Source organism: Equus asinus, chromosome 11 (assembly GCF_041296235.1).
Source record: "Equus asinus isolate D_3611 breed Donkey chromosome 11, EquAss-T2T_v2, whole genome shotgun sequence".
NCBI lineage: Eukaryota > Metazoa > Chordata > Mammalia > Perissodactyla > Equidae > Equus > Equus asinus.
The window spans coordinates 69,587,692-69,610,158 of NC_091800.1; the positions used below are offsets into that span (position 1 = coordinate 69,587,692).

General features: G+C 35.7%; 1 protein-coding gene across 2 annotated transcripts in view; it reads right to left on the minus strand.

Moving 5' to 3' along the window:
* UGGT2 (UDP-glucose glycoprotein glucosyltransferase 2) overlaps positions 1-22,467 on the minus strand; it is a 184,373-nt gene that overhangs the window by 32,075 nt on the left and 129,831 nt on the right. For both annotated transcript variants that reach the window (XM_014864866.3, XM_070520046.1), the window contains exons 25-30: positions 20,331-20,433; positions 18,457-18,536; positions 16,169-16,352; positions 11,656-11,814; positions 11,221-11,306; positions 4,228-4,312 (exon numbers count right to left, since the gene is read on the minus strand). In XM_014864866.3, coding sequence (XP_014720352.3) covers positions 4,228-4,312; positions 11,221-11,306; positions 11,656-11,814; positions 16,169-16,352; positions 18,457-18,536; positions 20,331-20,433 — 697 coding nt within the window. The remainder of the gene's footprint in view (positions 1-4,227; positions 4,313-11,220; positions 11,307-11,655; positions 11,815-16,168; positions 16,353-18,456; positions 18,537-20,330; positions 20,434-22,467) is intronic.

Here is a 22,467-nt window from a genome sequence, read left to right on the forward strand (position 1 = left end):
TCACTGTATTGCAGTGACCTGCCTATTCTCCTTGCAGTTATTAAGATCTTATGTGGGCCATTTTTCACTCATCCTAATCTGTGGATCCTTTTGACATGAACATTTTTCTCTCTCTTTATCTGTGGAACACTCTCCCTCTTCCATTTTCTCTGTTTCTTCCTCCTGGAATTCCGATTAGTGGGGTACCAAAGTTCATGAACTGATCGTCTATTTTGCTTATCTTTTTCTCCTCCCTTTTCTCTGTCTTTTTGTGTAATTCTGAGAGACGGATTGTGAAGAGAGAAAACAGCATTACTAAAAAACAACAGAAGGACCTAAGCAGTAAGGCTGTAGAATATTTGATTCAAATAGGGCATGATTATTACCCTTAAAGATTTGATGGGTGAAAGACTTAGACCTGCTCTATCCTACAGATCAACAGGTCAAATTAGAACCAATACATAAAGTGCAAAAATTCATCTCAAGAAAACTTAATTTTTCAATGGCCAAAATTGCTTAAAGATAGAACTGCTGCCACCCCCATCCCTGGCAGAAATAGTTTTTCTCTCCTGTTTGTAGCACAGGATAAAACTAGCTTGAATGCTGGTCCTAAAGGCTAGAGCTAATTTAGTACCTTCAGTAGCTGGTCTGGGTTTTGTGGGGTTTTTCATCTGGAATGACCAGAAGGAAACGTATTCAAGGAGAATGTAAGTTATTATTGAGAAAGGAACCCAAGGTCAATATAGGAGAGAAAGTACCAAAAATGAGTGTGAGCAACATGTACAACTGATCACAAGATAAAGAGCAGAGGTGTTAGGAAGAGGTTATGATGTGGGATGCAAGGTATAACTTGGTGATACAGCTTAGGATCCAGGCAATATATAGGTGAGAGCTTTGGTAACCTACTGTTAGTGGATCTTAGAGATCCCAACCATAAGAGTATTTCCCAGTTATCTTTCGATATTAATTTCTCCTCTACTGCATAGTAGATAGAGAACATACTCTGTATTCATTCTTCTGAAATTTGTTGAAACTTGCTTTTCAACTGAATGTAAAGCTTATTTTATCAATATTTTCTGTGTGTTTGAAAGATTATTTGGTATTATTGGGTGTGGAGTTCTATGTGTCTGTTAGTTGATTTATAATCACACTGTTCAAGTCTTCTATACCTCGACTGATTTATTGGTCTGCTTGTTCTATCAAGTAGTGAGAGATGTGTGTTAAAAATATCCCAATATGGTAGACAATTGTCAATTTCTCTTTTTAACTCTATTTCTGCCTTATATATATATAAAAAATGATCTTCTTTTAGTAATGTTGTCTTAATGTCTAATATCTCTGATATTAGTATAGCTATACAAACTTTGTTTCGGTTACTATTGGCCTACTATACTTTTTCCATGCTTGTGTTTTATTTCCATCCTCACCCTGAAGCTGTATTCTTATGCATTAGGTATGTTTTCTGCAAACCACATATAGCTGGGATTTTTAAAAAATCCAGCATAACAATCTTTGTCTTTTAAAGATTGGAACATTTAGTCCATTTACATTTAATGTAATTGGGTTAAATTCTAATTTACTGTTTTGTGCTTCCATGTCCCATATGGTCTACTGTATTTCTTCTCCTTTCTTAGTCTCTTTTTATTGATAAATTTATTTCATTCCATTTTTTCTCTTTACTATGACAATATGTCTTGTTTCTATACTTTCAGTTGATATCTTAGAAATTAAAAATTCATATTTGTGGGGGCTGGCCCCATGGCCGAGTGGTTAAGTTCGTGAGCTCCATTGCAGGCGGCCCAGAGTTTCGTTGGTTCGAATCCTGGGCGCGGACTTGGCACTGCTCATCAAACTACGCTGAGGCAGCATCCCACATGCCACAACTAGAAGGACCCACAACGAAGAATATACAACTATGTACCGGGGGGCTTTGGGGAGAAAAAGGAAAAAAATAAAATCTGTAAAAAAAAAAATTCATATTTGCCCTAACGTCTAAAGTAATCATTACCCTTGCCCTTGTCAATATAAGAACTTTATGTGTAACTGCAAACAACCATATTTATCTTATCACTTAAATGCTATTGTTATATTTTTCAATTCTATATATTTTAAAAATTCTCATAAGACATTACTTTTGTTTTATATACTCACTGTTCATAGATTCATCCACATATTTACCATTTTCTTTTCATTTCATTCTTTTTTCAAACTCAGACTTTCCATCTGAGATAATTTTTTTTCTGCCTTAAGTAAATCTTTTAGAATTTCCTTTAGTGTGAGTGTGCTGTGGCAAATTCAATTTTTTAATTTGTCGGAAAATACCCTGTTTTATGTTTCCTCTTGAAACATATCTTTTTCAGGGTAAATTATTCTAGGTTGGCATTCCTTTTCTCACTTAGTGCTTTTAAATATCATTCCAGCATCTTCCAGCTTTCACTGTTACTGCTGAAAAACCAACTGTCCGACTAACTATAGCTCTTTGCAGGTATTTTTTCTTTTTTCCTCTGTTTACTCCTAAGATTTCTCTTTGTCTTCGGTTTTCTGAACTTTTATCAGTAAGAGTCTAGGTGTGGATTTACTTTTAATTATCTTGCTTGGGAATCACTGGAATTCTTGAATATGCAAATTGATATTTTTCAGCAATTCATGAAAATTCTCAGCCACTGTTGCTTCAAATATTACCTGTACCTCGTTGTTTCTTTCAGCATCTTCTGAAACTCCATTTAAACTGATTTTATTTATTCAAAACTCAGAAAGCACTTTACAAAGCTATCTATCTTACTATACTATCCTTATAACAGACATATAAGGGAGGTTCTACTGTTAAGTGCATTTGATAGATGAAACAAATAAGACAGAAAGGCGTTAAGTAATCTGTTGAAGGTCACATATCTAGTGAGTGGTGGAGCCAGGGTTAAATGCAATCCTTGCATCTTAGATTTTTTCACTGTATTCTCCCTGCCTTTTATGCTCTCTGCCATATTTTCCTCTTTTGTTTTTAACATCCCTGTTGCATTCGGGATACTTTTTCTGGTCTATCCTCCGACTCACTAATTCCTCTCTTTAGGCATGTTAAAGTCATCCAGTGAATTCTTAATTTTGGTTATTGTATTGCTCAGTCTTAGAGGTTCTACTTTAAAAAAACATTGGATATGTGTTTTTTACAGTTTCCTGTTCCCTTCAATTGTCTTTAAGCTTGTCTTTTATTCCTTTAAACAATGTAAGCATAGTTTCTTCAGAGTCTGTGTCAATAATACTAATATATGTAGTGTTTGTGTATCTGCTTTCTGTTGTTTGTTGTTTCTGCCAGTTTTCTTTGTGTATGTGGATATAGTAATCTTATTCCAGAGATATATGGATGTTTTTGCCAGGTGCACGTGCAACCTTATCAATCTGGAACTATTTTAAGTGCAAAATTAAGGCTCAGGGTTCCCTAGACTACTTAAGGTGATAAAAATTTGGGCTAAAAGACAGTGTGGGATAATTTATTATGGTGCGCCCTTACCCTGAAGCTACAGCCAGCTTATTGTGGAGAAGGTCTTCTAACAGACTACCCACTTTATGTGGGTCCAGGGTTTAGTTTCTGTCCCCATCACCCTGCAAATTAAATCAAAATGATAATTCAAGTGGACCAGGACAGACAGATGTTCCCAGGCAACAGTGGCTTTCTTGGGACAAGAGAAGCTTCTGTGCTTGCTTACTTCACTAGGTTCTTATTTTCCCTTTAATTTTCGTTTTGTATTTCCTTATTACCCTTATTGTTTATTATTGTGAGCTCCTCATTACTTTTAAGATTTTTAAAAAACATTTTACCTAACATTTTTACTAGTTTTAAGTAGGCAGGTTGGTCTGAAAGAACTAAATCTGCCATCACTAAAAATTCTTTTTCTCTATTTTTTTGGTTTCTGTGTTGTTTTTTGTAAAGAAAAACATCACTTTTTCTTTTCAGGGCTAAATTTTCAACGTGTTCCTGATCTCATCTCTAGACAATCTGCAGTATTACCTGGCTACAGATAGAGTAGATACAGTAGACACATCATAACTGAAAAAATAAAATTCCTTTTCTTCTATCGTTAAGCTTTTTTCTCTTCATGAACTTAATCCTCTTCTTCTTTTCATTGCCAGAGTTCCAATATGACATTTTAGGTAGTAAAATTAGTTGTAAAATAAAAATTAATTAACTAAGGACAAAAATGATAATTCTTAATATTAAGAACAAAGCCTATAAAAAGCTTCTGCCTCACCCACTTGTACTTCCAGTATTTTGCTTTTGAAGCTGTTTAACACAACAATGACATCTCCTAGGTCTGGTTGAGAGTCAGTTCCTTCGTGCCTAAAAGTAGAAAAATATGTAAATGTCTATAAGCAATTTAAGAAAAGACATACAATTATGATGGTATAAATAGCAATAAACTCATTCTGCAGTAAACATAAGTATACTATCACTTGTGTATATATATCATACTTGCTGTTTTTATGGTCAAAAAGATATGCTGTAATACACTACCATTTTCAAAATTATCCAATCAATTTTAACTTAATACATATTAAAATTGTACAAAAGTAACTCATTAAATTCACTATTGCCTAACCACTCAGAAAGCCCAAATTATTGTTTATCTTTGCTGTTGCATACAAAGATTATCACAAAAGTGAAATCTTTCATATCTCTTTGATGTATTGCAATAATAATTAAAATACGGAACATTTTCTAGACTTCAAGATAAGTTGTCTATATATCATAAGCACAGGAATTCTACACTGTCCAACAAATTTTCAATATCCAATTTCAAATACCAAAATTTAAAGTGTATTGTTAAACTCTTAAGACTGAAAATTTATCTATGATGTCCATGTGGATCACTTGAATGTTTCTATTTTATACTATACATAAGGTATTTTATCGTCTAATTTTCAAAGTTCCGTAAGTCAAATACGACAGCTTTGATCAATAATTATTTTTTATACTACTCTCACTAGGTACTAAGAAATGCCACTGCAAAAGACATTTACAATAAGATTGAATTTTGTCAAAGAGGGAAAGCAGACGTCAAATGAGTAGATGCTTTGAGTCCAGTCAGATTTATAACACCTGAATATTTTTCTAAAATGAAAATCTGGGGATTCTAGCACTCTGCTGCCTAACACATGCCCTGACTCCCTCTTACTTCCAATTCCCCAGCTGAGGTGGCTAAACCAAAGAAGAAGGCATAGACCCTCAATAATTATCATTAGAAAATAGAAAGGTTTCAACTTCTGTAGCAGAAATGTCAAATTTCTTAACTTTCAAGGGCTTCCAGTCCCAAACACTGCTCAAGGGCATCAGCAACTTCAGCCATCAAATCCATTGTCCACTGAGACCAAGGCAGAGAGGGTAGAGCCACACGGCAGCTAGACTCATACAACATCTAAAGCAGCCCCCTCTCTGATCCCAGCAGGTGTTAGAGGGAGTAGTGATGAAGACTTTCATTCTCTTTCAGGCACTATGTCAAGCACAGTATAGATGTTAGCTCATTTAATCCATATAACCGTCCTTGAGGAGGGTACAATTATTATCCTAGATCCAAACTGAGCCCATTCAGTCTGGCTCTTCACCACTGCACCATTAGGCCTTTATAAGTAACAGCAACTTAAAAATCACTGGATATGCTAGGACAGTTGGCAGCTTAAAGGAGGAAAACAAGCTAAGCAGTCAGAAGACATGGACTACACTGGTAAGGAATTAATACAGGGAAAAAGGGGAGCATTCAAATAATTAATATTCCCAATGAGATTTGAGAAGATATCTCAGTAAAAGCCATTTACTTTAAAATGAAAAGATTCACTACGTTAGGAAGCAGTCTTTTTAAAAAAGACATTTTTCCTAGAATTCTAAATATCATTTAAATTTTTATAGAGGAAAAGTAAATCACACTGTCTCTCATTTCTTATCCAAGACACTTGATGGTAGAAGACAATGATGAGGCTTGTTGCAAGAATTCTGAGGAAAATTATAATGCTACTGCTATTATCAATACTTATGAAAAGTAAGCAAAAAATTTTTCAGGCCTTTAGGAACAAGAGTACACCACTAACGTTTCTGAAAAAAAGTATTTGTAGAAATTTGGTGCGTATTACAATATGGCAGGCAACATCCATTCCACCTCTTAGCATATACTGCAGAAGTTAAAGAGCTAAAAACTCTTTTTTTTGTTCCTAGATTCTTTTGCAGCTATGGTTCTGGTTGATAATCAGATTCTGCTAAAGAGAGAGATAAATTTGCAAGTGATTTGGAATTTAGAAATGAGGTAGGGGTAACAGTGATGCTTGGATAGTTTCTTTTGGCAAGCAAAGTCATGGGGACACAGAAGCTTTTTTCTGATAATGGGAAAGGTACTGGCTCTTTCTGGTTGGTCAGTTCCTTGGCTTTGTTCTGTGAGCCATTCCTGGGGGCTAGCCCTCCTAGAGAGCTTGTTCCTCCAATCCTCACCACCACAGTCAAGAATCCATCTCCCTGTGTTAAATTCTTCGATATGAGAAGCCAGCCACTCAAACAAAAATGAATGTGAAAGATAAAAACACACATACAAAAACTATGATCAAAAGTGAATTTGGTCAAACTTACATTCAACTAATGGTAATGTGATGGTAAAGAACTAAAGAGAAGATTCTTTGGGAGGCGCAGTAAAAGGATGCTAGAACACTTAACTGAGGCATCACTAAGATAGCTTTCAGGGAAGAGACTGTGTGAGATGAAGCTGAAGAATGTCACTGGAGAGAGATATTGCAAGGCTATGAGTCTCCACCACTACACCATCTGGGGCGAGGGGAGAAGAGTATTACCTTCTAATCCTAAACTCAGTAATGTAGATGCTTTAAAGGGAAAGCACTTTGCACTGTATCTTCTGAAGTTGGGAGACACGGAGGATCATGTCTGGCTCATATTTGGGAAAGTTAAAGTGGACCACGGACTGGGATACGATATTTGAGGACTGGCTTATTATTGCTTTAATCCAGGAGAGTACTAGTGCCATTGAGACTGGCCTGAACTCCTAGAGTTTTCCAGGCAAGTGATGCCTAAGTATTTCCCACGGATCAGATGTGGACCAGCAGGAGAGAGATTTGTTTTTGTTATTACCATGCAGCAGACACACCTCCTGCCAATATGGCAACCTGGAGATATGAGGAAACCTCAACAAAAACAGGCTGCAGATATAACACAGGATTCTCAGAGAATGAGGAAGTTGTCAGGCAAGCTGACTGGAGTAGAGATGCACCAACAGGGACCAGGGAATCAAAAGAGAGAGAGGTGCTACAATTGGAGCCTTCTGGGAGTCCATAGCAATGCTCCACCAAGAGTGAGCTTTAACCACTGCCGGGGCCAGAGACTGCAAGCCTGGCTTACAAAGGGGCCAGCTCAAGGAAGTGAGGAGAAAGTATGGAAAGCCTTGTTTGAAATCTCTCCTGCCTCCTTTCTAAAACATAAGAGAAGCAGTTTAGTCTCAAAGGTACCAAACTAAAATTATATACAATAGCAATTTGTCAATGTTTTTCTCAAGATTTCAAGTGAAAAGCCTAGCATATAATTTACCATATTGAAGGTGTATATGTGTGTGTGTGTATATAAGTGTATATATATATATACACAAAAGTATCCAATATTCTCCACAATTTAACTAGGAAAATCTGAGAAGAAGCATTTGCCTAATTTTAGTAGAACTACAAAGATTTTCTTTTATAGGAGATTAATTTTATTGACTATTTTTGTATTCAAGGTAAATGCCAGTCAACATTGAGTATGGGCAGATGATCCACAGTTAAAGATTACAAAAAGATGGAGAGACATAAAAAGTACACATGTGAGGATTGTGCTTAATAAAAAAAAGGCAAATTTTAAAATATCAAATTATTTAGTCACGGTTTTCAAATCTGGACTTAGAACCTCATGTCAGTATTATTTTAGCTTAGCTTTTCAGCATACTTTAAGAATATCTTTCCTAAATATAAATTTAATGTCAATTAGAATTAAATCATAAATTGGGATAAACAGAATTTCCATTTTTGTCATATTTTATATTGACCTACTTTTCATTACTGATACTTCAATTTCAAACAAATTTTATTACAGAGTAGCATTATTTATGTTTTCTCAATTCTGGATATCTAGTGACATATTAATTACATTTGGAGTTAATTATGATTGACAGAAGTTTATGATTTTATTATTTATAAGTAATACAAACAAATTTGAAATTACTGCTATTACCAAAAGTTGTCTTATTGTGAATAAGGAAAATTAGCTTTCCATTACTAATGTTAGTGGTACTTAAAATATAATGATCATCAGGGGCTACTTTCTCCCTAAACCATTCATTTATAGACTATGTATGATAGCAAATAATGGTAAAGAAGATAAAATAAAACCTGATATATTAATGTATAGTTTTACATAATATATATTATACATATTATATATAAGACATATATTGCACACATATAATATAATATACAGAATTGTAATTTGCAAAGAAGGAAGGAGTAAGTGGGGAGAAAGGGACATTTACTCAATATGTGAGACATAGCCCCTATGATGATTACCTCATTTAGTCCTCACCAAGATCCCACAAAGTAGATAGGATTATCCCCTCTTGTTATGAGGAAACAAAGACTCCAGGCGGTAAAGAAATGTATGCAAGGTCGATGAGATAGCTGGTGGCAGAGAGGGACTCAAATCATGGTTTATTTAATTCCAAAGGGCTTTCCCTTTGCAAAAAACACTGGAGAAACAGCAGTGGCACATTTAGGAACACTCAGCTCCAGGCAACACAGTTTGCACAAGATCAAAGAAGCTGAGGCAAAGCAGCATGAATCGTTCTTGAAACGATGGTTTTCATAAGAAGAGTTAATAAAAGGTTAGTGTATTTGGCTTATTTTCTGTACCACCATAACACTCTTTTATAAGTACTTATAATGTATTAATAGTCACTCATTTTCTTAACTGCCTCTCCTACTGGAATGAGTTGTGGAAGGGCAGGAACTGTTTTGCTCATCTGTTTATCTCCCATATTTTCCTCTGCTTTCACCTGACCACCCACCTCCCATGCCCAAGCAATCAGTGATCTGATTTCTGTCACTATAGTTTGTATTACCTAGTGTTTTACAACTAACAAAAGGAATCATACAGTATGTACTTTCTCTCTTTTTTTGCCTCACTTCTTTTACTAAGCATAATTATCCTGAGATTCATCTGTCTGAGATTCATTCATTGTCACTGTGTGCATCCACAGTTCATCCTTTCATAGTATCATGGTATGGATACACCACATTTTGATCATTCCCTCACTTGTTAACATTTGGGTTGTTTCCAGGGCCCGACAATTACAAATAAAGCTGCTGTGAACATTAATGTACAAGTCTTTGTATGAACATATATTTTATCTTGGGTTAATACCTAGGAATGGAATGCCTGGATCATAAGGTAAGTGTGTATTTAAATACTATGGACCCGTCAAACTGTTCCAAAGTGGTTGTGCTATTCTATGTTCCCACCGGTAGTGTATGATAGTTCCTCTCACATCACATCCTCACCAACACTTGGTGGTGTCAGTCTTTTTAATGTTAGATATTCTAAGAGATGTGTGGCAGAATCTCAATGTGATCGAAATGTGCATTTTCCTAATAACTAACAAAGTTGATCACCTTTTTTATGTACTTATTTGCCATCCATTTTTTCTTCTTAGGTGAAGTGTCTGTTCAAGTCTTTTGCAAATTTTTTATCAGGCTGTTTTCTCATTGTTGAGTTTTGATAGTTCTTCATATGCTCTACACATTTTACAAAGATTTTTCTCCCAGTCTGTAACTTGTCTTTTCGTTTTCTTTTATAGTCATTATATATTCTTTTAGTGTGAATAGTCACATGTTTTGCAATAGAAATGACGTTTGTTTAATGAAATGCTTTCTCAGATCCTGCTCGATATGTCATAATATATGATGTATGTACTATATTAACTTTCTAAAATCTGAAAAATTCTAAACTCTGAAACACATATGGCCCTACAAATTTTAGAGGAGACATTTGCACCTCTAACCTCTCCTGGAATGTTCTGCCTGTGGTATGACTAGCAGTAAGTTCCTATAATTCTTCAAAACCGTCCTGAGGTACAATCTTATTTCTAACATCAACACACTTCCCCCATCCTCCTCCTCATCACAGAATTAAGCATTCCCAGCTTTGTCTGCAGTGATTATTAAGCATATTTGTTGAATGACACTATGTGCTTCAGCACCATATAAGGAAAAGGGGAAAAGGCAGTGGGGAAAAAAGTACAATAATCCCTACCCCATACCTTTGTTTAGCCCAGTGCTTGGTATAATGAAAGGTGCTCAATAAATACTTATTGAAATAAATTAAAACTATAGATATTTATTAAGGGGTATCAAAAAAAGACTTTATGGGGCTGGCCCAGTGGCAGCTGGGGTTCATGGGTTCCCAGGCACGGCGCTACACACCGCTCATCAAGCCATGCTGTGGCAGTGTCCTACATCCAAAATAGAGGAAGACTGGCACAGATGTCAGCTCAGTGACAATCTTCCTCACGCAAAAAGGGTAAGATTGGCAAGAGATTTTATCAAAAAAGACTTTATCAAGGGTTGGCAAACTATGGCTCGCAAGTGAAACCAGGCTGGTGGCCTAGTTTTATATGGCCCCTGACTTAAAAATGGCTTTCACATTTTAAAATCATTGTTCAAAAAAAGAATATTGACAAAAATTATATCTGCCCTCAAACATTAACTATTTACTACTGGCTCCTTATAGAAAAAGTTTGATGATCCCTGGTTTATACTATTCTCACTGATGAGCAGGGAAGTTACTGTGAAAGAAACCATTTTTATTTATAAAAATGAAAAACTGAACATAACCCATGGACAATGGCTTTGTTATAAAAGATCTAATACATATTATATTGTCACTAAATTATATTATCACTAAAGGATAAATACATGAACTATGCTAATACATGCAAAAGTCTACAGAAAACAGTAAGTAAAGGAGATAGAGTAAAGAACAAGATATATACTTTAGGCATATCTTTCATATTTTTGAAATAAAACAAGGATAGGAACAAACGTCACAGTTTTAAGGTAGGTTTTGGTTTATAGTGATGGTATTCGTGAACATTTTAGTTGTTTTGATGACCCTGATTATACCACACTAAAAACTTATTTACATATAAAAATTTAAAAGGGGTTTATATAACTCACCCAACTATTTGATAAATATCTCCAGATTTTCCTTCACGTAATTTCAGGATCCAAGCACCTGGGTTTGCTTTTAATTGAAAATATCCCTTTTAAGATGAGAAAAATATGATCATAGTTAAATGACTAAAAATATATCCAACTGTTCAAGAAAGATTATATATGAATGATCCAAGAAAGTGTTTACTAACTGTGGAATGAATTCTATAAATGATTTCCACAGAAGGAGGTTTTGCAATAACCAGTAAAAGCACATTCTGAGAGCATGCTTCCCTCATTTTTGTTTTATTTATCTTATTTAAGGATTCAATTTTGTTTCCTGGGAGCTGTTTAGCAATAGGAGGATAAAAATTATTTCACCTTATTATTAGGAAAACTTCGAGGATTTCGCCAAAATATCTAATTAAATATCATCAATTAAGTACTTATAATACTTACAAGATTGGCCATCACTATTGTATCAACCACAACAGGTTTATTTTTTGTGCCGAGTGTAAACTGCAGACCCCGAGGAGGTTGATCTGTTATTACATCAAAGCAGTGTCCTTCAAGTAACAGATATTCTAGTTCATACTCTGCTGTAACAGTTCTCTCAATCTATGGAGAAAATATACCGTTTTTGGTATCAGTAAGTCTCATAATACAAATTTTGTAATAAATAAATGTGATTATTTTAATATTAGCCAAAGCATCTTGAGGGGCAACTTCAAGTCTTTCTTTTACATGAAGGAACAGTTGAATCAATTTCTTGAAGACCAACGTTCATGATGAGTATTTTTTCCCTTCCCATGACATCAGCTCTACTCCCATCTTGTGATATATGCACCAATTTCACAAGCAGGAAAGATGTGAGCATGAACGGATGCTCTGTGAGTTATAGTATTCAAAGATCTCTTCAAGTCAGATTTAGATGGGAAACTTCTCAAAGATCTGCTTCATTTGCTGTTGCCCTAGAACTCCCACTTCAGACCTGGCAAGACAGCCAACCTATCATCTTCTATTGCCTTTCTTGTCATTTTTAAAAATTAATGTTTAATTGTTTTGCACTCTAACATATGCTCATTAAAGAAAATTTAGCAAACGTGAGAAAGTGGAAAAGAGAAAAAATAAGAATCACCTACAGACTAAACATTCATAAACACATCAAACTCACTGATTTCTATTTCTTGTCATAAATTTTTTTTTCCTAAGAAAGTGTAACCTACTTTTCATTTAATATAGTTTTCTAAGACATGTCCTTATCTCTATAAACACCCTTTTAAATGGCTGGACATTCCAACTGTTTCCAGATTTTCCTCTATTAAAAATGTTACAATAAATATTTTAGGGATAAACCTTTTTCTCTACTTCACATGAAAAATATAACCAATCATGAAAATAAATCAAATGGTAAGTGACTCTTATGTAGTTTGGCAATTTTGTTGAGCAGATAAGACAATGATGCTATCTATATTTACCTTTATTTCACTATAGGTTTTTGACACTATTGTTTAGTATATTTAGGATACAGAGGATTTGAAAATCTATAGTGTATAGGTTTGTTTTTTTTAGAGATTGGCACCTGAGCTAACATCTGTTGCCAATCTTCTTTTTTTTTTGTTCTCTTCTTTTTCCCCAAAGCCCCCCAGTGCATAGTTGCATCTTCTAGTTGTAGGTCTTTCCGGCTGTGCTATGTGGGACGCCGCCCCAACATGGCTTGATGAGTGGTGCCATGTCCGCGCCCAGGATCCGAACTGGCAAAACCCTGGGCTGCTGAAGCAGAGCGTGCGGACTTAAGCACTCGGCCATGGGCGGCACCTACTGTATAGTTTAACTGTGATTACCACAGAAATAATTACAGTACTTATGTACAGCATTTTTTCTTGAGTCTAGTTCTCATAATTTTACTGTTTTTAAGAACAAGAAATAAGTAACTTCTTTGGAAACAGTATTCTTTTCAACCACTTTAGTTTGGTTCTGAATTGGTTGTTGAATTATTACAATTCCAGTGATGAACTTCACATACTTCCTTAGCCTGTGTCCATAGTCCTACAGCACTTTGGATGGAAAGATTTAGAGGGGACAGTCTCAGAATAGGAGAACACTAAAAGTTAGAAAGAAATCATAATATAGTTCAATCCCTTCATTTTACAGACAAGCAAACTGTACCCCAAAGTGATTATGAAGTAAAGCTTAACTATTTTTTATTATGAATTAGATTAGAATTATGAATTAGGGCAGAGTCCAGATACATTCAGTTTGTGCCTAATAATATCTTCATTTTATAATATATTAATGTGAAAATTTTTCTTGTCCCTATATATTTGTATAACAGACATCAATTCTGTTGACTTATTCAAACCACACCACCAAAAACAGCCAAGCTGTTTTTTAAAGAGTTCTTTCTAGTAAAAACTTTAAGTTTTATAATAATTTCATAAAAGTGATTTAAGTTAAATTAATTCCTATTATTAAGGTTTCTTTTCAGCAAGAATATAAAAGCCAGTGATCCTTTTTGATGTTCACATCTCCTTTATATTTTATCTGTTCTAAATATTAACTGTTCATATGAGACATGAATTTAATACCTTTCAAATATAACTTCGGGTGCCCATAAATATTACTAAATAGAAGTGTTTATTGTATCGTTCTGTGGCTGAATAGTTAAGAAGTTAGCTTCTTCCTTTAAAAAAAGTGTAAGTTTAATTATAAAGATGAAGATTTGGATTTATTAAGATTATCTATGGCAGTCAAAGAGGAATTCTTTGACAATTACATTGGTAATACATCAATTGGTAATACATCACATCAATAAAACTGATGTCTAAATTATTTATATTTCAGAGTGGCAAATAAATTTTTTCTGTGAATCCCTTTTAACATAGCCACATCCTATTTTCCTTTAGCTATCTTTTATTTACTCATTTCCTGTTTACTGGGCAGATGACCACTACTGTTTCAGGCATTGTGGTATCTCTCAGATACAAGCTGTGATCAAACAGAACTGCAGAGTCTTTGGATGCAGTTCCCACAAGCTGAGAACCACCCCTGAACTCAGGTAAAAGTGTCTCTCACTTTAAGCTTTCCTGTAACCCACCTTTGGCACCTTTAATTATGGCATTAATAGTGGTTGTGCAAAGAACAAACTCCTGGTAAAAGAGAATTTTTCTACATCCAGCTTTTTTCAGGTGTTTATGTAATGTTCAGGAGTGAGATGCAGCAAGGAATACTTTCACAAGCTAATGTGTAGTGACAAATCTCTCAATATTAGTCTGATTTTTGCCAGGGTGTGCTTTTTTCATTTACCTACAACTCCTCCTTTCTATTCTAGCAAGTGTCTTTACTTTGTTATTTCATATTCTTTTAGGATAGGTGTAGGTAAAATTCTAAGTATGTACAGCACAAGTGGAAGAGAAGAGCCTTAGAGGTGGGTAACCTTCACAGCTGCTAGAATTTATATTTCCTTCCGGTTATTCATATAATCTATGAAGACAGAAGAAATTATTCCTTTTTTAGTCTTCTAAAATAAATAGAGCTACTGTCCATTTAAACAGCTTCTAAAAAGACATTGCTATGTTTGCCACTCACAACAAAAAATGTTTAATCTCCATTAATTGTTTAATAGTTGCTGAAATTTTTCACCAGCAGATTCAATTCAAAATCTTTTCTAAGCTGCACTAATTCTCCTACCACAAACTTTTTACCCTTTTGGTTAGAATCTTTAAAGCTACCCTATTGATAGATATTGCTGAACTCAATGAAGAATCCAATAGACTCATTTAAAAGATCCAACCCATCATGAGGAAAAGAGGATTTTTTTTTTTTACTTCTTGCCAAATTCATTTCTGAATTTGCCCTCACAGATTTTATTATTTTGCTGTCTTTCTATTCTTTCCTTAGATTTAAAGGACTGATTTCAGAAGACTGCTACAACTGAGTTTTAGGTTTTTCCTCAGATGGGTAAAGTTGGAGGTATCGGTGAGTATGTTTCAGGGAAGTGAATTAGGATCCCACAGACTCTATTCATGAGTGGATCAGAAGAAACTTGCCTAGAAGGAAAATCTTTAGACAAAAAGTAACACGTGAGAGGCATGAGAAAAAAATACGATGAACAATCAACCAAATTATTAGAGGTACAATGCTTATGCCTAGGTCAAGGCAATGGCAACATTCTGAAGGAGCTTGTCACACACAGTTGGAAATAGGTGAGAGGCCATGCACAACCAGGCAAGAGGGAGGACAGCGAGAAGGACGTATTTTCTCTCCAGTTTCTGGATACCCATTCTCTAGGTAAACTCCCCTAAAATTCTTATGCTTTTTGTGGTTTCTGAATCTCTTCCCAATTTTTGAATGGAATGTTTTGAAAGACTCAGTGTATTTTAAAATAGTCTCCTCCTCTTTTTTGTGCTGAGGCCGGAGTGACAAAAGGTGGGGAAGAGAAGTCTGGTCATTGCCTGGACAAGGGTCATGCTGGAGGCGATGGGAAGCAGTGCACCCAACCTACAGTACACGAGTCAGCTCTTTTTCCTGCTTTCTTACCCTAATCTTGTTAGGACTGCGTTCTCCGGCTATGAGCTATGGGGCAAAAAAGAGTTTCAGATGGAACTGCTCCTTTCTGAGTTAAAAACAAAACCTGAAGGGCAAAAGAGGTACTTAACAGTGTTGCCCTAACTGACCACGCACCCATCTCCATATTTTTTACATTGTTCATCCTAGAGTAGCATGTGTGAACCAGGGGTCTGAAGCAACAAAAAAGGCAGGTGCAGGTATGAACTCGGAAAACTACAGAAGTTGAATTTGGAAGTTAGGGAAACTCAAAAATCAAAGGAAAGACTAGATCAGGACCTAGAATCGTAAAGAAGAAAATTCTGGTGAGCAGCCATAGTACAATCACTCATTTGCTACAGTTATCATAGCCGATAAGAATTGATCCTATTTGTCTTTCTTTATATAACTTTATGTGATAACTTACATCCTTTAAGTGAATATTATCAAGGTCACAGTTGCTGTGCACTGTTTCTACCAACCAGCCTTCAGGAGTAATCATGTTGAGCGTTAGAAGGGGTGATTCCGGGATATCCAAGAATTTTGCCACTGGTCCAATATTGTCATTAGCCATTAACATCAATTCTGGTTCCAGAACAAAACGGTAAAAGCTGTTGACAGAATATAAACAAAAATACATACTGTGACCAAAATTGAGATTTCCTCTGTCTAAAATATTTTAAAACTGAAAATGTCTTAAAAACGTGACCAGAAAGTCTTTATTAAAAAGATTAAAAACACACTATACTGCAGAAGAGCTAATGCTTATAAACAGTGGAAAATTATCTTGTTTATATTATTATCTATTATAAGACTGTGTACATTATTACACCCTTGTTAATTATTTCTTAATGAACACAATTACAATCCCTTTAAGATATACTGGTTTACGCAGCTTCTAGTATTTCATGATCTGTTCATCTTATTTTTGTTGTTTTTGTTGTTGTTGTTTTGTTTGTTTTTGAGGAAGATTAGCCCTGAACTAACTACTGCCAGTTCTCCTCTTCTTGCTGAGGAAGCCTGGCCCTGAGCTAACATCGTGCCCATCTTCCTCTACTTTATACGTGGGATGCCTACCACAGCATGGCATGCCAAGTGGTGCCATGTCCACACCCGGGATCCGAACCTCCGAACCCCGGGCCACCGAGAAGCGGAACGTGCGAACTTAACCGCTGCGCCACCGGGCCAGCCCCGATCTGTTCATCTTTTAACTGATCCTCCTTTAAACTTGACCATGGTCTATTTTTCAGCCATTGTACTGGCTCTTAGCACCACTAATAATATGAAGAGAAATGATAACCAGAAAGCAAGTAAGATTCAAGCTAGAATCTGGTACCAATTTTAAAAATTCAATTAAAACCAAAGAGGATTGAGTTGAAAGCAGCTGCTTATTAACAGAACTTTCACAAGTACCTGAAGTCTTAATGTATCTCAGCCTTATCTCCCAATATCATGCACAATAAGAATTAGTTCTATTATTAAGCACAGTGACTGTCACTATTTTGAGACTGCAGTCAAGGTGTCAGCTGTGCTGTAAGGATCTACTTCCAGGTGACGCAGTTCCTCAAGGGCCACTGGAATAAAGCCTGCAGTTCCTCACTAGCAGTTGGCTGGAGACGGCCCACAGCTCCTTGCTACAAGGGCACCTCCAGCAAGCTTCGTCAGACAAGCACTCAAGAGCAAGAGAGAAAATGCCAGCAAGACAAAAGTCACAGTCTTTTACAACCTAACTGCAGAAGAGACATTACAGCACTTTTGCCATTTTCTCTTCACTAGAAGCAAATCACCAGGTGCAACCGAGGCTCACGAATAATCTACACAGAGTGTGCATCCCAGGAGGCGATGATCAATGCAGCCATGCCTGAAGCTGCTTACAGCAGGCGGGCAGAGTAAAAAGGAAGTGGGTACAAGGGGACTGGAGAGAACACTCATGAAGCAAAGGTGCAAAACACGCGCTTGGTTTGTCAAATGCAGTGGAAACGTCGTCAGGTAAGAAGCAGCCTTAGGATGCTGCAAACAGCAATTTCTTCGTGATTTAGTAAAAATGATTCAGCTGTAAAGAGGAAGTTAAGGCCAAACTGCAGTGGGAGGTACAGTGAATGGGAGAGGAAGCGGGGTATGATGAGTCTTTGAAGATGCTGAAATGAGAAAGAGTGGAGAGGAGCATCAGGGCTCTAGAGGAGGAGAAGTTAAGGGAACACTTTCTTTTTTTAAATCGAATAACTCTTAGGACTGAAAGAAACAAGCTAGTAGAGTGGCTAAAGACAGGAACAAAGGGACTCTGTGACAAAGCAAGGATCCAGAACAAACAGAAAAGCATGCGATCAAAACAGAGAGGGAGTATCTGCCTTAACCAAGAGGAGGGAGAGCACATTCTCCCGCTACCGCACGGGAAGGCTGGGGAGGCACAGCAGACAGTGGAGGAATGGCAGCAACTCCCACCCATAACCTCTATCCTCTCTGAGCAAGAGACGGGATTCTAACAGTAAAGGGCTGGGAATTAATGTGTCAACTATTTTGATTGATACATGCCATTGAGTAAATAAGACTCTGTTGAACTCATAGTTTAAAAACAGTTGAATGGTTTTCATCTCGTGCAGTATCAGTTAAGCATGTTGCAAAGAAAAAATAAAAACAGGTCCAGTAATTACGGTCCTCTTTTCATCGCAGCATTTGCAAATCTTTCAAAATGAAATTACGTTCACTTAGACTCACCTCTTTAAGGGGGCTTCTGAAAGCTTACCCCTGCAGTTCATGAACAACTTCACCTTCATGTTGATAATCTTGCCAAGTACCTATCAGAAAAAAAAATTCCCATATTTGATATTAAGTCATATTAATAGCTAACATTCAGCAAGCATTTACTATGTACTGGGCGCCACACTCACATTTTATATTCATTATCTCTTTTGATCCTCAAAACATCCTTCTGAGGCAGCTACTTTTTACATTTGAGGCACAGAGAGATGTGGTGATCTGCCCAAGATCACACAGTTAGTCATGGCACAGGTAAGCTTTGTATCCAAATAGTTATTTCGTTGCCCAAGGGCTATACTGCCTACCTTTTGCCTGATGTGACTTTCTTTCATGGTATCTAAATTTCCTTAGTACTGAAGAACAATCAAATCATTATTAGAGTCTTGACCTGCAAATACAAAGTGTGACCTCACAACAATGGTGAGGATGACCTGATCCTTTTGGAAATTCACTTATTGTAAGAGATGTAGGAAGTTCTTGCCTACATACATATAAAATACTCTGTTTTCTTTTCTTTTTCAACTTTATATCAATTATGGTTAATAAATTATCTCTGATCTATTTCAGTTAAGCATAAGAGGTAGGAGACCTATTAATTTATTAATATAATTATTAATTTTTATAGCCTCCACTTCTACATAGGCAAATAGTTAGTGAAGATTTGAAAGATATTAGACAAAAAAGAATACATGTAAAGGGGAAAAAAAACATCTATGGAACAGAAAGGATGCAGGCTTGATGAAGAATTACAACATACAGACTGGGGATTTAAGAGTCTTGAGTTTTAATTCCCATTCTGTCATTCCTCATATTTGCTACAACGGAGGTCCCTGAGCCACTGTTTCTCCCAAGTGTTAAATGAGATACTTTCCATTTCTTCCAATAAATTAATTTATGCTTTACAGCATAAATTTTCTCTATAGTAAAAAATAATGTTACGTGAAGTGCTCAGTTGCTCAGAAATAAAGTATGCTATTATTAACAGTTGCCTTAGCAACTCCAGGCGGTTGCACTTGGACTGTGAGAGCAGAGAAATAAACTTGAGTCTTGAAGGTACTGTTGGCTCTGGCCAAACCTATTGAATACAACCTTCAGGTTTCCTCTTCCCTTAGCCTCAACTGTTTGGCTAATGTTACTTATTACACTTTAAGCTTCAACTAATTAAGCTTAGGCATCAGTTTCTCCAGGAGCCATTCTCCATATCTGGGGAAAAATGAAGACAGGAAGACACCTGTATTGGTCTGCTCAGGCTGCCATATTAAAATACACAGACTGGGTGGCTTAAACAACAGAAATTTATTTATTTTAGATCAAGGTGCTGGTGGATTTGGTTTCTGGTGAGGGCCCTTTTCCTGGCTTGTGGGCGGTAGCCATGTTGCGGTGTGCTCACATGAACTCTTCTTTGTGCTTGTGAAGACAGAAAGAGATCCCTCTCTCTCCTCCTCTTCCTATAAGGCTATCAATCCTATTGGATTAGGGCCCACCTCAATGAACTCACTTAACCTTAATTACGGCCTAAAGGCCCTATTTCCAAATACAGTCACACTGGGGGTCAGGGCTAGCCTAACATATCAATTTTAGGGGAGAGGGAGGTAAGAATTAAATTCATAGCAAAACCTAAACTTGGTACTGCCATAAGGCCCTGTGCACAGCTCTATCATTCATTTTCTATATTGAAATATGACAACTATTTAAAATGTTGCATAGAATAAAGAATCTTGAGCACAGATATTTGATTATACTTGAAAACAGCCTTGAAAGATTAATTATAAATTTTGAAATAAAAGTAGTATATAATAAGATGTAAATATATATAAAATACATTATCTTACGATCAGTAACTGTGACATTTTCTGTGCTTCTCTTGTCAATGGATCAACAATAGCAATGACATCAAAGAACATATCATTCTCTTGAGGATTTATCTTTATAATGCTAATAAAATAGAAAATAAGATGAAAGATGATCAGTTAAATTTCTTCAATTGCCTAGTTAATCTTAATCCTAGCTATATATATTCTTATAAACTGCTTTCTATCTCATTGGATTAAACAATTCTGGTTATTTCAAAGAAGAAAATGCAAATTTGAAAGTCTAATGTTCATGTTCAATAAATTAGAAAACTAGAAAGAACTGGAGAAAACGAAAGTAAGATTTTTATGAACAAGTGATTTTAGAAAACTCTTCAAAGAATAACACTATTGAAAATTCTGATAATTTTAAGCCCCCCAAATTCTCATGGATCATACAATATAAAAAATAAAACCAGGGTGTTGTGTTAGTTGAATATATTTTCTAAGATATTAGAATGATAAAATTAACTATTCAGTACTTTTATTAAGTTTAATATTTAAAAAAACCCAACATCCTATAATAGGAAAGTTCAGGGAAAAAAACACCCCAATTTATCACTTTAACTCCAGTCATCCTCTCCTCATCTCCTCTCTGTCCTTTTCACTTTGTCTTTCATTGATCTAAGTTCTAAGTTAGAAGAAGGACTAATCTTTAAAGGAAAATGTTGAAAGGAAAAAGGCCAGTGGGCAATAATCAATTCTATCTTGAATAGAATTAGAAGTTAAAAGTATACATTTAAAGTACAGAATATTCCAATTGAATAACTGCTTTAACACGGTAATAATACAGGAAGTCAGTTTGAGATGTATGAATTAAATATTTCGCATATTACAAAGGGAAAAAGATTACCAAATAAAAAGGTACACCTGTAAAATTACAGGGATATTAGTCTTCTTTCGTACACACACTATAAATATCTAGAAGACTTTGCAGTGAAAGGATTAATTTCTTAGCAATTAAATAAAAGCTAATGTAAAAGTCACTTCAAATATGGGTCCCCGATGTAGAGAAATGAAAGACATTTTATTTTATATGCAGTTGATATGATTTACTTATGTTAAAATACAAGTGGCAGAATCAGACAACAGATCCTGCTGGATAACTATTGCTAGAAATAAGGGATACAAATCAGATGTTTTAAGTTAAAGTGACTATCTACAATGATTCATTCCTTTAGTTATCTTGGTGAAAATTTTACAGATTACTACCATACTTGTAGCACTACTCAAAACTGGTCATTTTCTATATGCTTTCTGAGATGTTATTATGGTGAAAGTAGGCATCTATTTACTGCTACTTGAAGGTTTTCCCCCCAGACTATTGCCACTTCTGTGAGGTTGTATGAATCAGAATTCCAGAGTCCTCATCATCTACTTAGATGTGTGTTGGTGTAGATGCAGGACAATTTTCTGAGCAGAATCCTGAGCCTATTACGAGGTGTCACACTGACTTATCTAAGAATGGAAACAGAGCATCCCTTTTCTCAGGCAACATTCACAACTCTATGCTAACTCTATATACATCACCTTTTTAAGGCAGCAGATTTCCACTCAATTGCCCAGAAACTATTACTACACTTCATGCCATTAGTCAGGAGAAATAATGTCAAGCACACTGACAGTCAACAATTATTAAAAGCTTAAATCACAGAAAAAACAGTGAAGAACAGCTTGAGGTATATGAAGTTCATCAACTCTTAGATACACAGTCATATGCTGCTTGACAAAGGGGCTATGTTCTGAGAAACGCGTCATTGGCTGATTTTGTCATTGTGAGAACATCACAGAGTGTACTTACACAAACCTAGATGGTATAGCCTACTACACCTCTAGGCTATATGGTACTAATCTTATGGGACTGCTGTCATACATGTGGTCCATTGACCAAAATGTCGTTATGTGGCACACGACTGCACTAAATACATTTCAAACAGGTCAAAGCAGTAGAAAGCCGGGTACTCAGCCAATATTGTATTCATTCTGTGTAGAATTGTTTTACTGAATTAACTTTGTTATGATACTATCAGTTTATGTATAAAAACAGGTCAAATCATCTATTTTAAGGATGTTAAAGACACTGCTCATTATACAGAATTATCTTTATGAAGATTCCTAA